This window comes from Rhododendron vialii, chromosome 3a (assembly GCF_030253575.1).
Source record: "Rhododendron vialii isolate Sample 1 chromosome 3a, ASM3025357v1".
In the NCBI taxonomy this organism is placed as follows: domain Eukaryota; kingdom Viridiplantae; phylum Streptophyta; class Magnoliopsida; order Ericales; family Ericaceae; genus Rhododendron; species Rhododendron vialii.
In genome coordinates, this window is record NC_080559.1 from 10,915,412 (window position 1) to 10,932,571 (window position 17,160).

At 38.9% G+C, this 17,160-nt stretch overlaps 1 protein-coding gene across 1 annotated transcript; it reads left to right on the forward strand.

The window, feature by feature from the left end:
- Window positions 1-1,126: 1,126 nt before the first annotated feature.
- On the forward strand, window positions 1,127-14,104 carry LOC131318795 (uncharacterized). The gene is made up of 22 exons (XM_058348762.1): window positions 1,127-2,366; window positions 2,808-2,879; window positions 2,998-3,202; window positions 3,322-3,430; window positions 6,572-6,670; window positions 7,244-7,336; window positions 7,458-7,550; window positions 7,687-7,779; window positions 7,878-7,970; window positions 8,066-8,147; window positions 8,230-8,289; window positions 8,374-8,426; window positions 8,523-8,689; window positions 10,814-11,027; window positions 11,178-11,235; window positions 11,346-11,402; window positions 11,498-11,743; window positions 11,895-11,959; window positions 12,086-12,142; window positions 12,283-12,376; window positions 13,494-13,634; window positions 13,725-14,104. The coding sequence occupies exons 1-22, from the start codon at window positions 1,407-1,409 to the stop codon at window positions 13,851-13,853; spliced, it is 3,240 nt and encodes a 1,079-aa protein (XP_058204745.1). The 5' UTR covers window positions 1,127-1,406; the 3' UTR covers window positions 13,854-14,104.
- Window positions 14,105-17,160: the final 3,056 nt, after the last annotated feature.

Here is a 17,160-nt window from a genome sequence, read left to right on the forward strand (position 1 = left end):
GAAAAGAGAGAGAGAGAGAGAGAGAGAGAGAGAGAGCGCGCGGCACCTGAGGCGGTGGTGCGGCGGCAGGAGTGATGGCGGTGGTGCGGCGATAGGAGTGGCGGCGTTGCGTTGGTGGCTATGGAGGTGGAGATGGTGGGAGCCAGAAATGGAGTGGCGTGGGGAGACGTAAATGGTTGGGCTGGGGGATTAGGGTTTTTATTTGGATGGGTGTAGGAGTTAAAGTGTAATTTTTGGGAGGGAAATGGTATAATAGGAAGACCTAGTACATTTAATGGGTTACATGGAGAAAATTTTCTTTTTTAAAATATTGAAAATGGGCTCTGTGGAGTAATTGGCTCCGGGAGAAAATAGAGGGCTGCGAATAGCAGCCCCCTATAACTATCCGTTGTTTATGCAGATAACAATGTGCAACAGTGCTTGACAGCGGTGTCAAGCGGTCGATCTGATAGTTCATCTCGATAATCGACGGTTTAAATTAATCCAAGTAACGAATGGTTTAGATTTTTATGCGCTTGAATTAGTTTCGAGCTGTCTGCGCTAAGATGAACGGCGGCTACTTGGCACTGCTGCTAGACACCCTCGCTTGGCGGTATCTCGCAATCCCTTCGAATCTCTATTGCACTTGTGCTATTGGTACATACAATATGTACATACAATGTACATATATATTTTGTGGGGCCCAATTCGGGTTCCACAAAAATGATTCGAACAGTTTATTATTTTTAAAATATTTTTTTATGGAGTCCTGTAAAAAATCAGCTTAACCCGATATCGGTAAGGATTTTTTCTGAATTTGTAGGGGCGAAACTAAGTTGTTAAGTTCGCCTCCACAAATTAAGAAAAAATTCTTACCAATATCGAGTTGTGCTGATTTTTTACAGGTCTCCATAAAAAAATATTTAAAAAATAATAAATGATTTGAATCATCTTTATGAATCCCGAAATGGGCCCCACAAAATTAATATGTACATAATATGTACATTTCATATGTATCCCCGGTATTTTTTATTGCACTTATCTACAAATCCTGTCACCTGTCCCACTCCCATACACAACCACAGTCCCTAATTAATCCCTTTCCCTTTTTTTTTTTTAATCATAATTTAATCCCTCTCCGTGCCCACTGAAAACTTGCCTTCGTTTTCAACCAATGGACCCCTCGTCTTCTCTCTTCCCCTCTCCGTTTAAATCTCCCCCAAAACCCTAATATCTCTCTTTCTCTCTCTCAACTCACCGGCCCCTTTCGCCGCGATCCGTTCCTCAAATTCACCCGCACACGAAAACTAGGGCTTCGTTGACCCTCTCATTGTTTCTGTCTCCAAACTCCTCACCCTCTCTCTCGCTCCTCGTCGCTGATCTACCACTGCTTGATCCGTGCATGTTGATTCGCTAGGGTTTTCGACATGAAGCGGGAGCTGGCTTTCGTATTGCAGACCCAATGCGACCTACCCGCGGGTCTGTCTCCGGGTCGGACCCGGGCGTCCAAAGGCCGGGTCCCGAGTGGCGGCCCAAACAACGACGGTGGAAGTAGGAAGAAGCTCAAGGCGGAATCGAACGGTCTGGTTGCGATCGATACGGATCAAGAGAAGGTAACGGCTAGTCAGGGCAGTGATGTATTATTAGGTGTGTATAGAAGAACTAGAAGGAATAAGGGAGCTGTAATTATTGACCAAAGTAAGAGCAATTTGGACGAGGCTTTGAGTAGAGAAGAGTTAAGGGATGGTAGTGAAAAGCCGGTTGAAACTGGAATTATAGGCGAAACTAAGTGCAATTTGGATGAGGGTTCATCTAAAGAAGAGTTAAGGAATGGCGGAGAAAAGCCTTTTGTTAGTGAAGGAGGTTCCGAGGTTGTGCCAGTGGCGGTTGAAACAGTAGTTGTAGATGGAATTAAGTGCAATTTGGATGAGGGTTCAAGTAAACAAGAGTTGAGAGATGGTTGTGAAAAGCCGTGTGTTAGTGAAGGAGGTGCTGAGGTTGCGCCAATGGCGGTTGATGAGAGTAATGAGGTAAAGAATGTCGAGGACGATGAGGGGGTTAAGATTAATGACTTGTCGTCTAATGAGGTAGCGAATGATGTCAATAATGAGGTAAGCAATGGGGTGTTGGTTGAAGCTCCGAGGCGGTTCACGAGATCAACAATGAATAATGCTGAGGGGAGTAGTAGCAAGAACGGGTTTTTTTCGAGTGCCGAGGCGAATGTTGGTTCTGTGGATTGTGCTACTGGGACTAAAACGAAGATATTGGAATTGAAAATGTCGAAGAAGATAGGGTTGCAGAGCAGACCTACGACGACAAAGGAGCTTCTCTCGACCGGTTTGCTGGAGGGGTATCCTGTTTTCTACAATGGCGGTAACAAGCACAAGGTTGACTTTCTACCCTGAATTTCTTTAGTTTTCTCCGGACATGTCACGAGATGTATTTTCTGCATGTTACATAGAAACATACATATGTCCATGAAACCATGTTCGTGTTTGTGAGCCTGTGCATTTATGTAATGGGGTTGGGGTTGGCCGGAATTGCTATCATTGGAATTGGAATAAGTGATGGTGGGTAACTAGGAAGGGATTTGATGCAAATACACACTAATTCAAAGTGAGCACACAAGTTTGACTGAGTACTTTCCGAGGAAGGAAATATTTTGGTGTAGTGTAAAAACTTGTTGTTCAATGCTAACAGTTACACTGTTCCGCTCTTGTTTGATATTCAGTTTCAGGTTTTTCCTACACCAACTTTCCGTTGCAGTTTTAGGTAGTCAAAGTTTCCAATTTTGGCTATAAGCTAAGAAATTTTATGTTAATATATAGGCGGCTGTGCTTCGGGGAACGATTAAGGACATTGGGATTCTGTGTTTCTGTAGGTTGTGCAAGGGATCCAGGGTAAGTATTTTTTTGTTACTCCACTTGACTTTATTAGTTTGCAAATTTAGCAGTTATCTAAGCAGTTCCATCTTGTGTGTGTAATGAGTTTTGATTCTTTTTTACTTTCTACATGTAGGTTGTTTCTCCTGGTGTGTTTGAGATCCATGCTTGTAAATCGTACAGACGTGCAGCACAATATATATGCCTTGAGAATGGTAGAAATCTCCTAGAGGTGGTGAAGGCATGCAAAAACTCTCGTTTGAATATGTTGGAAGAAACGATTCGTAATCTCATTGGTCCGTTGCCTGAAAAGGGATCTCTAAGTTGTCATAATTGCAAAAGTGAGCTGTGCTCCTTTCAATTGCTTTGCATGCTGAAACTTATTTAGAAAATATAAAATCTGCTGCTATTAACCGTAAGTGAGTATGGGTTTATAGATGTATGTCTTTGTTGATTGAAGGGTCCTTCCTTGCAACAACTGCTGAGAAGGTGGAACTACTTTGCCCGCCATGCGTTGGTTTGAAGAACTCAGAACCTGCCATAGCTGAAACAACTGATACAAATGCTAGGTATAGATTGTTTATCATCGGTTACTTCTGCTGATCCTGTTTGTATGTTTCCTTTGCATTGGCTGATTCAGGTATGCATGCGGAACAAGTGATGGGTATTTGGTTTGATTTAAGATGGATGATGCAGAATTGAATGAATTTTTGTCTGAAGGATGGTTGTGCTTTTTTCTGGTTTGGCTGAAATTATCTTTGTTGTTTTTCTTTTGAGGAGCATATGTTTCCCGAACGCATTTGGGTCTAGAAGGGATTTAGATCCTGGTATCAAAGTATAGAATCTGCATAAATGGGGTATAAATTCGAATTTGGGCTGTGAACAGTTAATTGTGAAAGCAATAGGAAAAGATATTGAAGCATCTACTTTTATGGGTTTCGGTAGTGCAGTACAAACATTCTGAGATGGTGTTGTAGAAACGGATGAACTATAGGCAACCTTAAGTGTGTCGGCCCACTAGTCGGTGATGTGGGGATTTCTAAGAAGGGGATGACTTTATGCCTCGTCGTTGAATGATGCTAATTTGGTCTCTTCTGGTGCTTATTTATTAGGGATAGCTTTCCTTTGTGTGATAGTGGAGCTAGTGCTTGGGATGTAAAAGCATTTATGAGAGGCCTTAATAGAGGCTTCAAGCCCTTTGACACAGGCATCGAGAGTTCAACTTCATTCTTTGAGTCAATGTCCAACCACTTTTTTATTAGCTATTTTCTTAGAAAGGTACTCTTCAGCTTTAATTTCGGCCCATTCTGATACTATATTAAATCACTCAGATGTGAATATCAGGTCTGGGCATGTCTTCAAGCATGAGACATTCTTGAGCTGTATATTTTAGGAACTCTTTTGCTTATTTTCCGTTATGTTTTCTTGTTTTTATTTATGCCTGCCTTCCTGATAAGCTTCCTTCTGTTCTTTGTTTCCCAGGGATTCCATTTTGTCGAAAATAAGAATTGCTTGTGTAGTCATTAAGGCCATTCACCATTTATGCTGAGTAATAGGATTTGAAATCCTATAAAAGCATCATTATATTTATACCTCCTTGGTTGATGGCAACTATCTTTCGGAGAACAAATGACGTGAGATAGGCAGTGCAGAAGCAAGCTTTAATTTTTTTAACAGATGATTTTTTGAAAACTGTAAAGTAAAAAAAATAAAAAATTGGATCGCTTTGAAGATAAATTGGAGAAATAGCATAAGCTTTTACGATAAAACTAGATCTATAATTGAACTTATACTGTGTAGTGGATGAGGAGTTCACTCTGACAGTTGGAACATTATTTGGAGATGAAGAATATTGGATTGAGATGTTGTTACTTGGTTGAAAAGAATGGGAAGGATGCACTTTTGTAACAGGTTATCTATGGGTGGCCCTAAGGCTAATAGGTTGATTCTGGGGAGTTGGGCCACTTCTCTGTCAGATTGTATATCAAAGTCGGCGAGTCTTATGGTGTTTTAGTGTTTCCTTGTGCTTCTCTTGGGAAACATAGGGATGCTGATGGTTTTTTTTTTAATTTGGTTTTGGCGAAGTCATGACGGTGTAGGGGCAGTGATCCCAGGCAAAAAAGGTGGCACTCAAAAGAATTCCATCAAGGAAAAAGGTATTAGTGAGGGAGGTGGTCTTCAAGGCAAGAATTACATCGGAAGGTGGTGAAATTCATCAGAGATTGGGCAGTGGACGGGAAGGAGGCGTACCAGCAATCTGGGGGTGATTTGTTTGAAAGGGAGGGTGGGGATGTTTTGTTATGGTAACTTTGTACTTGGAGGGGAAAGAAACAGAGTTGTTTTTTTTTTTTGGGGGGGGGGGGGGGGGGGGGGGAAACAGAAGGTCTTCCTTGCTCAAGGAGACAAAGGATGATGGTTTTTGGAAAATGGTGGAGATTTTGAAAATGGACGAGGAAGGGGAATATATCCATTCACAGGAAGTGGAGGGGACTAATGGCGTTGCAGTGAAGTTATTAACCGGGATGTTCAACTGTGAGTTATGGCCAATTTTGTTTGATGCGGATACCAATAGCCTTTTATTTCTCGTTCAGAAAGAGAGATGCACTGGGAAGGCTAAGAAGTTCACTATCAGTCTGTCTCTAAAGACAAAGGTGGTTGTCTTAGCTAAACCAGTATGATGAGTTCATTTTGAAGATGTAAGATTTGGCAGATGAAGTTGATAAGGTGGAAGCTAGGACTGTTCATTGCGTTAAGCTTTGGGATAGTTTGTAATGGTATGAACTACGAAGCATAGGCAAATGAGGTAAATTATCCTCTTGGAAGGAAAATAGAAGTTATTAGGCTTCATGGGTCCATTAATTGTGATGGTTAGGAGGTGTGTGAAGCTCAATATGGTTGTAAGTTGTGAAAGTGGAGTGATTATTCCTATGAAGCATGTTAGTCCTTTTTGCATTTTCTCTTTTCATTGATAAATTTAAAAAGTAGTTCAAAGACATTCATCTGGAAATTACATCTGCTCAATAGTTGGTAAAGCTTGGTGCTAAATCGAAATTTGTATATGAACCCATTTGCTACACTTCCACCTACATTTAGTTGAGCTTAAGAAGGTAATTTGGCATGAGCACGTTGGGCTTTGACCTTTAGTTTCTAAGTGCTGGAGGACAAGAAGGGTGTCGTCCAAGCAGTTTTGCGATATGCTCTTTTCCTAAGAATCTGCCAAGTGCCAGTTCTTAGTTGATTACCCGGATTGGACCCCCATGTTATTTGTCACTTGGCTTGTTTCGGTTTTAAACATAATTATTGACTCCCTAGTGGATCCTCAACTCATTTGGTGGGTCGATCTATTCATATCGTCTCCAAGGGGGAACAGAGCACCAAACTACGAACTAGTTTTGACTCACTTATGAACTCAGCTGCGCTTTAAGTTTTATGCTGTTGACAACAGGCTTACTTTTGCTTATCCTTTGCTTCTGCCTATGCTTTGCTTTTAATTACTTATGATTAAAAATGCGCATTGACATGTATAGAATAGGTGGCCATTTGTTTGTTTACCATACTCTCTTGCTTCTTCTCCAAGTGACATGACATCACGCGAGATAGTCACCACAGCCAGGGTTATGCAGTTTATGATTCTATATTGGAGAATTCACGGTGGAAGTTCACTGTGATCGCTTTTATCCTCAGTTTGTTTTTCTTTTGGGTTCATCCAGGTCTTTACCACCAATCTTGCCTGTAAGAAGGTCCACAAGAAGTGCTAGTGTGATCATTCCATTAGAAGATAAGAATCAAGAAAGCGTGATAAAAGATAGGTACTTTTCTCGTTGACTAATATTCATTAGAATGATTTTTCGAAATATTCTCTCTCAAATGCAGGAAGTTTATGTAATGTGTTTCCTTCTTTTCATATGGTTACTTTGGGTTGTCGTAGATCCTCTAAACCGTCTTTTATACTTCATCTGTCCCTAAATAAGTGTTCGGCCCGCAAACCTTGGCCTTTAAAAAGATGCATTTTTCCTGTTAAAAAAATATAAGCAAATCTTTCTCACAAATCAATAGATATCATGAGTTCTTTTAAGTTGTGAAAAAAATCGATTATTTTTTACAAGAAAATTGCATCTTTTTAAAGGCCTAAGTTTGCGGGCTGGACACTTATTTTGGGGACGGAGGGAGTACCTAAGTTTCCTAGAACTGGTCAGCATACATTTTGTCACGGAAAAAGGGTCAAGGGATGATAATAGGAAAGTTGGTAATTTTTTCTGGTTAATTTCTTCTGTTATCTTGGATTCCCTTTTATTTTCTTGTCTGATGAATTTGGAAGTATTGGTTAGTAGGATCGTTGATTATTTTCCTCTTTTGATATGATTCCTGCTGGGTTTTTGCAGGTCCTTGAACCAAGCTTTGTCTCCAAAGTCCCCTGGAACTTCTTCCATGCATTTTTTGTCTAATAAAAAGAATCAAGGGAGGATAAAGAAAAAGTTGGTATCTTTCCTTGTTCATTTTGTCTTCTTACTTGCTGCAGTTACTTTGGCACCATAGCAAGATATTGGGTTAATTATCAATGAATGTGGTCTGCATTTTTTGTGTGTCTATTTTCAGTTCCTCTGGATCACCTTCAGTTTCGCAGCCCATTGCCAGTGCTTCAGCACTTAGTTCATCAAAAACCAACAGTCAGGGAAAGACAACCAAAAAGTTCGTTTTTTCTCTGTTTATCATTATTATTATTTATTTATGTGAGATTTCCTTTTAAGTGCAATGGATATCAGTGGAACCTATATCTTGAATTCAATTGATTTCTTGAAATAGGCATCTATGCATGTTATATCAGGGTGGTAAAACCAGGTTCTGCTCAAAAGGCAAACATAGGTGCTTCGGTGTGGATTTCATCACAACATCAGGGTCAGCCAAATATCACAAAAAAGTGAGTATTCATATTATTTAGTTTGATATCTGTTATTGTATCTCTCCCTTCCTCTTGTCTGTCCGTCTATTGTTGATTGATTTCATTTTGATTACCAGGTCCGCAAAAGCTATTTTGTCTCCAAGGTCCTCTAAAAGTGCTTCTCTGCATCTCTCTGCTGTAGACAAGAGCAAATGGAAGATAACAAAAAAGTTGGTGTTTTTCTGTTTAGTTCTCTTTCGGGGTCTTCTTGGATTAACTATTTGACGAGTAATTTCTCTTCGCCTTGCAATGTTATTTTGTATAGAGATCAGGGGTTGCATAAGTTGGTTTTTGAGGATGGTGGATTACCAGATGGAACTGAAGTAGCTTATTATTCTCGTGGGAAGGTTGTCGATATAAATAGTATAAACAGTTTATCTGTTTAAAGAGTAAGTTCGATCATGTGAACTAATAATTTCTCATTTACAGAAATTGCTTGAGGGTTATAAAAAGGGCCAAGGAATATTTTGTCGTTGCTGCAGCTCTGAGGTATTTTTCTTACGACCCTGTAGCCTCTGAATATTCTGTTTAGAAGTATTCATGTTCATCATGCTCATTAACGTGAATGAGCAGGTAAGCGCGTCACAGTTTGAAGCTCATGCTGGCTGGGCCTCACGCAAGAAGCCGTGAGTCATTTAGTTTTTACTGCCATTAGTTGTTGGCAACTTCCTGATTCAATCAGTTAAGATATTTTTCTAATACTTATCCTTTTGAACCCACAGTTACCAATATATTTACACTTCAAATGGGGTGTCACTCCATGAATTTGCAATCTCTCTATTGAAAGGTCGTAAGCATTCTGAGAAGGACAATGATGATCTATGCATCATCTGCGCTGATGGTGGGAACCTTTTGCTATGTGATGTATGCCCAAGGGCGTTCCATATAGGTGAAGTTTGAACTCCTACATAGAATGATATTTTTCAGTTGCTTTTTTGTCACCTTAGTGGCTCTTCGTGTGCTTTTAGATGTCCTTTTGAATTTATATTCTTGTGCTTACGTAAGGAAAGAAATTTTTGCCACTCCAATATCGTTGGCTGGTGAAGTGAAAAGTGAGTAAGATATTAAAGCATGTCTAGGAGATTGTCTTTGTCCAAATACTGGATGCTCAGGCTCCTCCTCCTTGTCTCATCAGGGAAAGAAAGAAAGACATTTGTTTGACAAAGCAGAGCTGTATCATATTAGTGTCATCACTGTCATGGAAAAAAAGTTGAATGTGATAAATGGTCCAATTTGGGGCTGCAAACAAACTGAGTCAAGTTTGGAATTGTTTGAGCTCAGCTCAGCAAATTTTTAACTGTTTGAATTACACTCGAGCTCGGCCTGGGATACTGAGGTCAATCTCGAGCTCGTATCGAGACGGCTTTATTACATGTGCCACTTGTTTGGTGCTGCAACTGCCCACAAGCTTCTGTGCTTAATTTAGCTCATTGAATCCGTCAAATTTGTAAGCTGCTGATTTGGGACAAGTAACAACGTTTACACCATGGTGCTGTTTTGGGGTTCAATGTTCTGCTATTGACATATGCAACATCGTAGAAGCAAGGCTCATAAAGCATGGCAATCTAGAAGCATGTGGCTTATTAATCAATATGGTTCTCTGAAAATAGGAAGTATAATATTTGTTGGACTGCTAGTGAAACAACAGTTGACTACTGAGTACTGATAGAATAGTATTGGTAATCAATTATATAGAAAATTACTTCTGTCTCTCCTAATATTGCCCAGCTTATGAGCTTATTCGAGCTGTGTTATGGCTGTGCAGGCTTGCTTGTTTATTGACTCGTCTGAAAATGTGGCTTGAGCTTGTTGTTTTGCATAATAAACTGAGCGTAAACGAGCCTTAGTCAACCTGTTAGTGAATTACTCTGTTCATTTGCAGCCCTATAGGCGATATCAACCATGTGAATCCACAATTTGTTTCTTGGATAAGCTATTTTTTCTCCCTAATTGGTATCATACCTCGATAACATTGGTGCTTCGAGAATCTGGTCTCTCAGGCACTACCTGAATGGTCATTACCCTGTGTTTTTTTTGGGTAACCAGTTCTGCTATCAAAATTACTAGTTTTTGTTCTTATTGTAAATTATCTTTTGAAACCAATTTCTCACCCATTTCATGCCATGGTCCTGATTGCAAATCCGTTCATTTGAACTCTTATACTTGTTTTCTTTCTACTTGATTTTGGCAAAGTGATGTTTTAGATATCCAACTAACAGATGCATACTTTAATGTGTTTCCTTGCTTGTAGAAAAATCTCTTCTATGGGATTAGAGGCTACTATGTTGTTATATCTATAGCTCTCCACGCGATCCTAAGATCTGTGGGGCATTGTCTTTCTCTGTTTGGCTGTTATGTTCGTTTAATTTTCTATTTTAGAGGCTGGTGATTTTTAATACTAGTTCAAACTTGGCCTTTTTTCGTTGAATTGAAGCTAAATTTTGCTCATTAATTGAGATTTTTTTTCCCCGGTACTTCGGAATTTTCATTAATTATGTGAAGCCACTTGTAAGGGTTAATGGGAACAGACAAAATACCCTTTGTAAATGCAAATAAGAGTAGTGGATTCTTAGGAATTTAGTTGCTGGTTTGGCTAGACCTCTATTTCAACTAAACTGTATCTCTTGCAAGCATTCATGCTTCAATTTCCTGGTGCATGTGCCCCTAACCATGAGCCATGCTTGTTTCCCAAGGAGGCAACTTTGTCCAATTTAGATTCATTAGGAGACGTTGTAGTAAGTGCTTGTAAAGGGTGTGAAACATTTATAGCTGTCTCTGTGGACAAGCTACACTCTGCATAGCAAGTTGTGAAAGATAACACTCTGATGGAACTCTGTAGATGACACCAGTGTTCTTTCACTTTTACACTTGGACCTTAATTTGGACTGATTCATATTTCCGTCTTGTTAGACTGCTATAGTTTTTGGTACTGTACTTTGTTTGCTCTTTGAGCTGGTTCCGCTTTGGTGGGTTACCCAAGTGATTTGTTGTGTGTTCACGTTGGCCTATGCAGAATGCGCATCATTAACAAGCATTCCTCGTGGTAAATGGTACTGTCAATATTGCCAGAATATGTTCCAAAGGGAAAAGTTTGTGGAGTTCAATGAGAACGCTTTAGCAGCTGGAAGGGTGTCTGGAGTTGATCCTATTGAACAGATAACCAAGCGATGCATTCGAATCGTTAAAAACCCAGAAGATGCTGAGGTCATTGCATGTGTTTTGTGCAGGTACTGGTTAAACTATTCGATGATATTGGTCAAAGCTTTTAGGTTTTTTTCCTTGAAACACTTTTGTGCTACACCTTCGGTTCATGTTACCCTTTTTTTTGTCCCTATGTTGTTATCTAGGGGTTGATATTTTTCAACATGGTTTTGCAGAGGTTATAATTTCAGAAAATCTGGATTTGGTTCATTCACAGTCATAGTTTGCGATCAGGTATGGTCTGCTTTTTGTCTTTCAAAGTGATAAACACATAGTATGTGTATGTTAATATTATTGTGCCTATGACCTGATTAACTCGTTTGTCCTATTTATTTCCTTGCTAGTGTGAGAAGGAATATCATGTTGGCTGCTTGAAGAAGCATAACATGGCAGACCTACAGGTGCGCGCATATATGTTGTTTCTTGTACTACGTAGTTACAGACTCAGAGCTCAACTGCTGCTTCATTTCTGGACTTTAAGCTAGTAATGCTACAGGAATTGCCAAAGGGGAAGTGGTTCTGCTGCATGGATTGCGAGAGGATCTTTTCTGCTTTGCAGAAATTGCTAATACGTGGAGAGGAAAAAATACCAGATTCTCTTCTTGATGTCATGAAGAAGAAGTATGAGGAAAAAGTTCCTGATACTCCCACAGATTTCGACGTTAGATGGAGGGTTCTCAGCGGGAAAATTGCTTCTCCTGAAACTAGATTGTTCCTCTCAAAAGCTGTTGCTATTTTCCACGTAAGTATTGTTTGTGCTTTGTTTACCAAATCAAGACTGTACTGCTTGTGCTGTACCACCAAGATGAATAAATATGACATCGTCAACTCCTTGAGATAGTAATGATAGGATCTAGTGTGAACGTGAAAGTTAATACTTCATTATGCTGCAGGATTGCTTTGATCCTATAGTTGACTCAGCAACTGGACGTGACTTTATTCCCTCTATGGTTTATGGGTAACCATCAGATCTTTTGGCTACAGCGTACCTATTGTCTTTATTCTGATGTTCAGTCACATTTCTGTTCTTCAAGTTTTTTTTTTCTTTGTAATTGCCATTATTGACAGTCTCTTTCTCCCACAGAAGGAACATAAGGGGCCAAGACTTTGCAGGAATGTATTGTGCAGTATTAACACTGAAGTGCGATTTTTCCCAACTTCTTGTACTTTCTATAAGATGGCAAGAAGGCCACTGCAAGAACTATTTTCAATTGTGATAAACGTGGGCTTTTTTCTTTGCTCTAATGTTGTTAATGACATGCTTCTTCTCTAATCATGCAGCTCACGTGTTGTCTCAGCTGGAATCTTCAGAGTTTTTGGACAGGAAATTGCTGAACTTCCCTTAGTTGCAACAAGTAGTGATAACCAAGGCAAGGTGAGGTTAACATGTTATTTATCTTCCACGCTCATCCATTGCATTTCTTTCCCAATGAGCTCTGAGATCAAATTTCTCATTGACGCAATTTTTTCTGTTAACGGAATATCCCTTTTGGTTTGCAAAGGTATGCAATAATACATTGTTTCTGTGCATTTAAACGCCTAAGCTATGAAGCCTGGATTCTCATGAATGTCAATTCATGCTTTTCATTCTTGCTGTTGTCTTGAATGTGTCAACACTCAGCTGTGGTATTTTTGAAGTGGTGAAAATATATTTCTCACTGTGTTGGCAAAATCTGATATTAGCTATGAAGCATGGGTACTTCAAAAATGTTGTTCACATATTTGGATGCTTGGTACTTTGAGTGCCTATCGAGTACGCGAAATGATTACCTGTATATTTCCACGTAGTTTTTGTTGTGCCCAAGAGGTACCTGATATACGATCAAGTTGTATCCATTCCTAGTTGGATTAGTATGTGTCTTTTGGAAGTTAGATTGACGAGACTTTCTGTGTGCCTGTGTGATTTTGGAATCAAGCTTGGTCTGTTGGTTCAGTAATGTAGTGCTATTAACCTCTGGCTTGTAGCTTAGTTTTGGCACTAAACTGTGATATGTGTGTTGGATGTGCAATCGACTAAAAGCTTTTTCAGTTTTGGAGAACTGAAATCCGGGAATTTTGCTGAGACCACCTTTATGTCAGCTCCAGTCTAGCTTCATTTATAACAAACCATTTACCAGGCTGGCGAAAGAGACCTGGCTTTACGGCTTCTGATGGTGTGTAGGTTAAATCATGTGTTGGACTATAATGTATAGACATCATGACTGGTTCCAGGGGAATCCTGGTTGTGGGAAATTTCTGTTGGGCAAAGGTGATGCAGTTGGGGATCTCAGTTGTCACTGCTCAAGTAAAACGTAAATCATTACACTTGTCTTCTGAGTTATTAGAAACCTAATGTATCATTAGCGCTAGATTTCTGCACATATGTTTTCTAAGAGGGCCTTTGCTTGATGTTGAAAATGTTTTGCGATGACATTTTAACATCAGTTGGATTTTCCAACGGATTACTAATTCCACTTCTGCTTCTGTTTCATGGTACTGTAATGCTTGAACAGGGCTATTTCCAGGTATTATTTTCATGTATTGAGAGACTGCTTGCATTCTTGAACGTGAAGTGGTTGGTGCTCCCTGCTGCCCATGAAGCGGAATCTATATGGACACAGAAATTTGGTTTTGAAAGGATGCCTGTAGAACAAGTATGCGCGGTTATACCATGCTTACTTTTGCTTTCTCACTTGCATTTATCTTGTTCTTGACGTCATTATTTTGTGTCCTTTATTCTGCAGCTTAGCAACTTTAGAAAAACATGTTGGCAAATGTTGACTTTCACAGGAACGTCAATGCTGCAAAAAATGGTTCCCCCTTGTCGGATTATTGATCAACTTGTAGTTGATGTGGCTATGGAGTCCAGTTGAGTGGAGGGAAGCCATTTTGGTTGGCGGCTTCCTCTCTTAATGTATATTTGATGTTTTTGTTAGTATTTTTAGTTATCTCAGCTGTAGTTGTCATTTATCAACATTACATGGGAAATGAGATGTCAATAGAAGTAGAGTTGTCAGAGAGAAACAAAGAACCCTAGTAGAGTGTAGACTGATGATTTTGTAAAGACGAAGATACTGATTTCCATCCGTAAATGTGTACTAATTCTTTCTTGGTGTTTTTGAAAGTGATTATTCTGGTTTTTGATTGATGCCTGTGTTTCTAGAGTTACTTTTAAGTTTAGGGGAGTGATTTTGCCACTCTCATTTTCTCTAATGCCACTCTCCTTTGTGTCTCTATTAGGTGATTTGTTTTGTGAGAGAATGAGAGTGGCGTTAGAGAAATTGGGAGTGGCAAAATCAGTACTTTTAAGTTTATCCTACAGTATTGTTCTGTTCCCTTTGAAGGAAACAAGGCACAAACAGGGTATGGTCATATTAAAATTGAATCATAGAGATGAATTGCTTGATCTTTTTCTTTTTGTGGTTTCTTCGTATGATGATAATTCTGTCCGCGGCTCATGCATTTCTCATTACAAGTTTTATTTTGGATTTGATCATAAGAATAGTTAGTTTTGATACATGTCTGGAAAGGTGTTACCAGACGTATCGTCTGCCAAATATACATGTCTGCTATTTCCAAACGTATCGTGTGGCATATTTGGCACGTGTTTGAGGGATGACTTTGTGAAACACGTCTTGAAATGTCGTACATGTACAAAAATCAATTTTGTGTTTGGCAAAGTCCACTTTGAGTTTAGGTTATGTGCGGATACATCCTTTATAATTCAAAAGTGTGCACGTAACCTTTTATGGTTTGTGAAAATGTGTGGATAGATCTCCTGCCATCATGTATTCCATCCATATTAACAGATCCAACAGTAAAAGATTGATATGTCCTCATCCTCTTCATTGATTCTTTTTCTTTCTTAAATCTAACCAAGGCATTATAGTTCATGAAAGTTGTAGGTTAAGGGGTAAGGAAGTAATGTTGGAATTTAAGTTACTCCTACTAAATATTTTGATAGTAACAGAATGTTTAAGTTTTTGAACGATAACACGATGGAAGGGGTAAATGAGAATATTATGAGATAATATATCGTGGATGTTTGACATTTAAAAAACTCAAGGGAAGTCCCTGCATTTGTTAATAATTTTAGGGGAGATGTGTGAAATTTAATCCATTGTCACTTATCAAACATAATACTAGCAATTTGACCCCACAACAGCCTTGGAGTCCCGAAAACACAGGAGCGGTCCTTACTTTGAGATTTGTTTGGAACTTAGGGGAAAAAAGGGGGAAAAAATTAAATAATGAAGGAAAAAATAAGAGAGAAAATTTAAGAGAAATTGAGAGAAAAATTGACCTAGAATTTACTACCCCGTCTCAATTTAAATGTACCCTACGAATTTCTGTGCATTTTCAAACCCAAAAAAAAAAAAATTCTACATATTAAAATTTTTATTTTCTTACACCAGGTTAAAGTGCTAAGAAAATAAAAAAACAAAAAATAAATATAGAAAATAAAAAAATATGGTGTAAGAAAATAAAAAAAATAAAATGTAGAAATATATATATTTTTGGAATTGAAAATGCACGAAAATTTGTAGGGTACATTTAAATTTAGATAGAAGGAGTAAAATTTTTCCTCTCCTTTTTTAAGAACCAAATAAGGTGGGGAAAATTTTAAAATTTTCCATTCCTTTCCTCATCTTTCCGCAGCTTCTAAACAAACCCAAAAAAAAGACATTGCTTGCTCCCCACCCCTACAAAACCATAATTTTCCTATTCATTCGGCTGAAAAAAACTTTAGTTGAGTTGTTTCCTAATCAGCAAGTTTGTTATCTTCTCTGTACAAAAAAATCTCTTCTCATCCAGCAGCCCGTCGGAGAGGACAAACCGCCTTCTGTTCTCTATCGATCTCCTCCTTTTTTGGTCTTCTCTTATTGCTAATATGTTACCATGCATCGTCAATTCAATCAACTTTGGATCGTCAATCTAATTCTCAACAGCTCACGGAAGGCCGGTGCGATGCTTTTTTTTCCCTTTTTTTCACAGATGGGGAGGTTGCTAGACCTGATGGTACTGATCAAACGAATATCAGTACGAAAGAGAAAGAGAGAGACTAGTATTACGATGGTGATCTACCGTGAGTCGAAGGTACTTTTTTTATGCCGGCCAGGCGGATCGATTTTCATTTTTTGTGCCTTCTGTTTTGATTGCTTGAGATTTTTTTTCACCCTCTGTTTTGCTTCTACTATCTTACTAGTATATTGCATGTGTGTTGGAAATTGGCCACTTATGTATATTTTTCCCTTTAACTTGTAATGGAAAAGGAAAAGGTTAAAGTTTGAAATCAAAACTTGTGGAGGAGCACAAACTGCTGACAACATATAGGAATCAGGCTGATTTTAAACTTAATTTTTTTTCGTCATGCGTTTTGTCCTTTTGTTTTATGCGTTATATTTTTTGGATTAATCGTTCGTCCCGACGAGAGGAGTCCGAAATTCAAAACTTATGACCTAAAAAAAAATAAATCACTAGAGATGAAAAAGTATCAAACATCTGTCTTATTGTGTGAATTGAAGTGTCGTCTTATACAAATTTTTCTCAACATCGGACTTTATTTCCATACTTTTCTTTGTCTAGTCGAGATGAATGATTAATCCAAAAATTACGACAAAAAGCTAAACAAAAAGTTACGAAAAATAAAAAATGCCAAAATGAGTTCTGGACAAATAAGTTTACAATAACTAAACCTTTAGTCTTTTTTGAGATTGATTTTTCCCATCTACAATTTGCTAGAGTCACATAATTAATTCTTTTTTTGCCAGATGTTAGCGGTTAGTTCTCAGTTGTTACAACGAGAGTCGAGCACCTCCTCCACGAGAACTCGAACTTGAATAGGACCTCGCCCTTAGGAGGGAAAGTAAGGAACCAATCACGCTAGGTGGTGTTCAGAGTTTGGGGGGGGGGGGGGGGGGGGGGGGGTCAGCATTGGTTGGCAGAATTTATACAATTAGATTTAGGAGAAAATATTCAATGCCCCTGGTGCAATGTTGAACACGAATCTGAACGACACATTACGTGGGGTCTACATACTTGGGAGTAGACTCCACACCAATTTGTGGTCCTTGGTGTGGGTTCCAGATTCGAGCTCAACCTTGCCCGAAGGAAATTAAATATCTTCTCTACATTTAAAGCATTTTGCTCTTACAAATTGTTGTCAATATGCTAGACTAC

Coding starts and splice junctions, on each gene's coding strand:
- LOC131318795 (XM_058348762.1), top strand. CDS start 1,407: ATGAAGCGGGAGCTGGCTTTCGTATTGCAGACCCAATGCGACCTACCC. Junction 7,971..8,065: donor AAATGGAAGATAACAAAAAA/GTTGGTGTTTTT, acceptor TATTTTGTATAG/AGATCAGGGGTTGCATAAGT. Junction 11,028..11,177: donor ATTGCATGTGTTTTGTGCAG/GTACTGGTTAAA, acceptor ATGGTTTTGCAG/AGGTTATAATTTCAGAAAAT.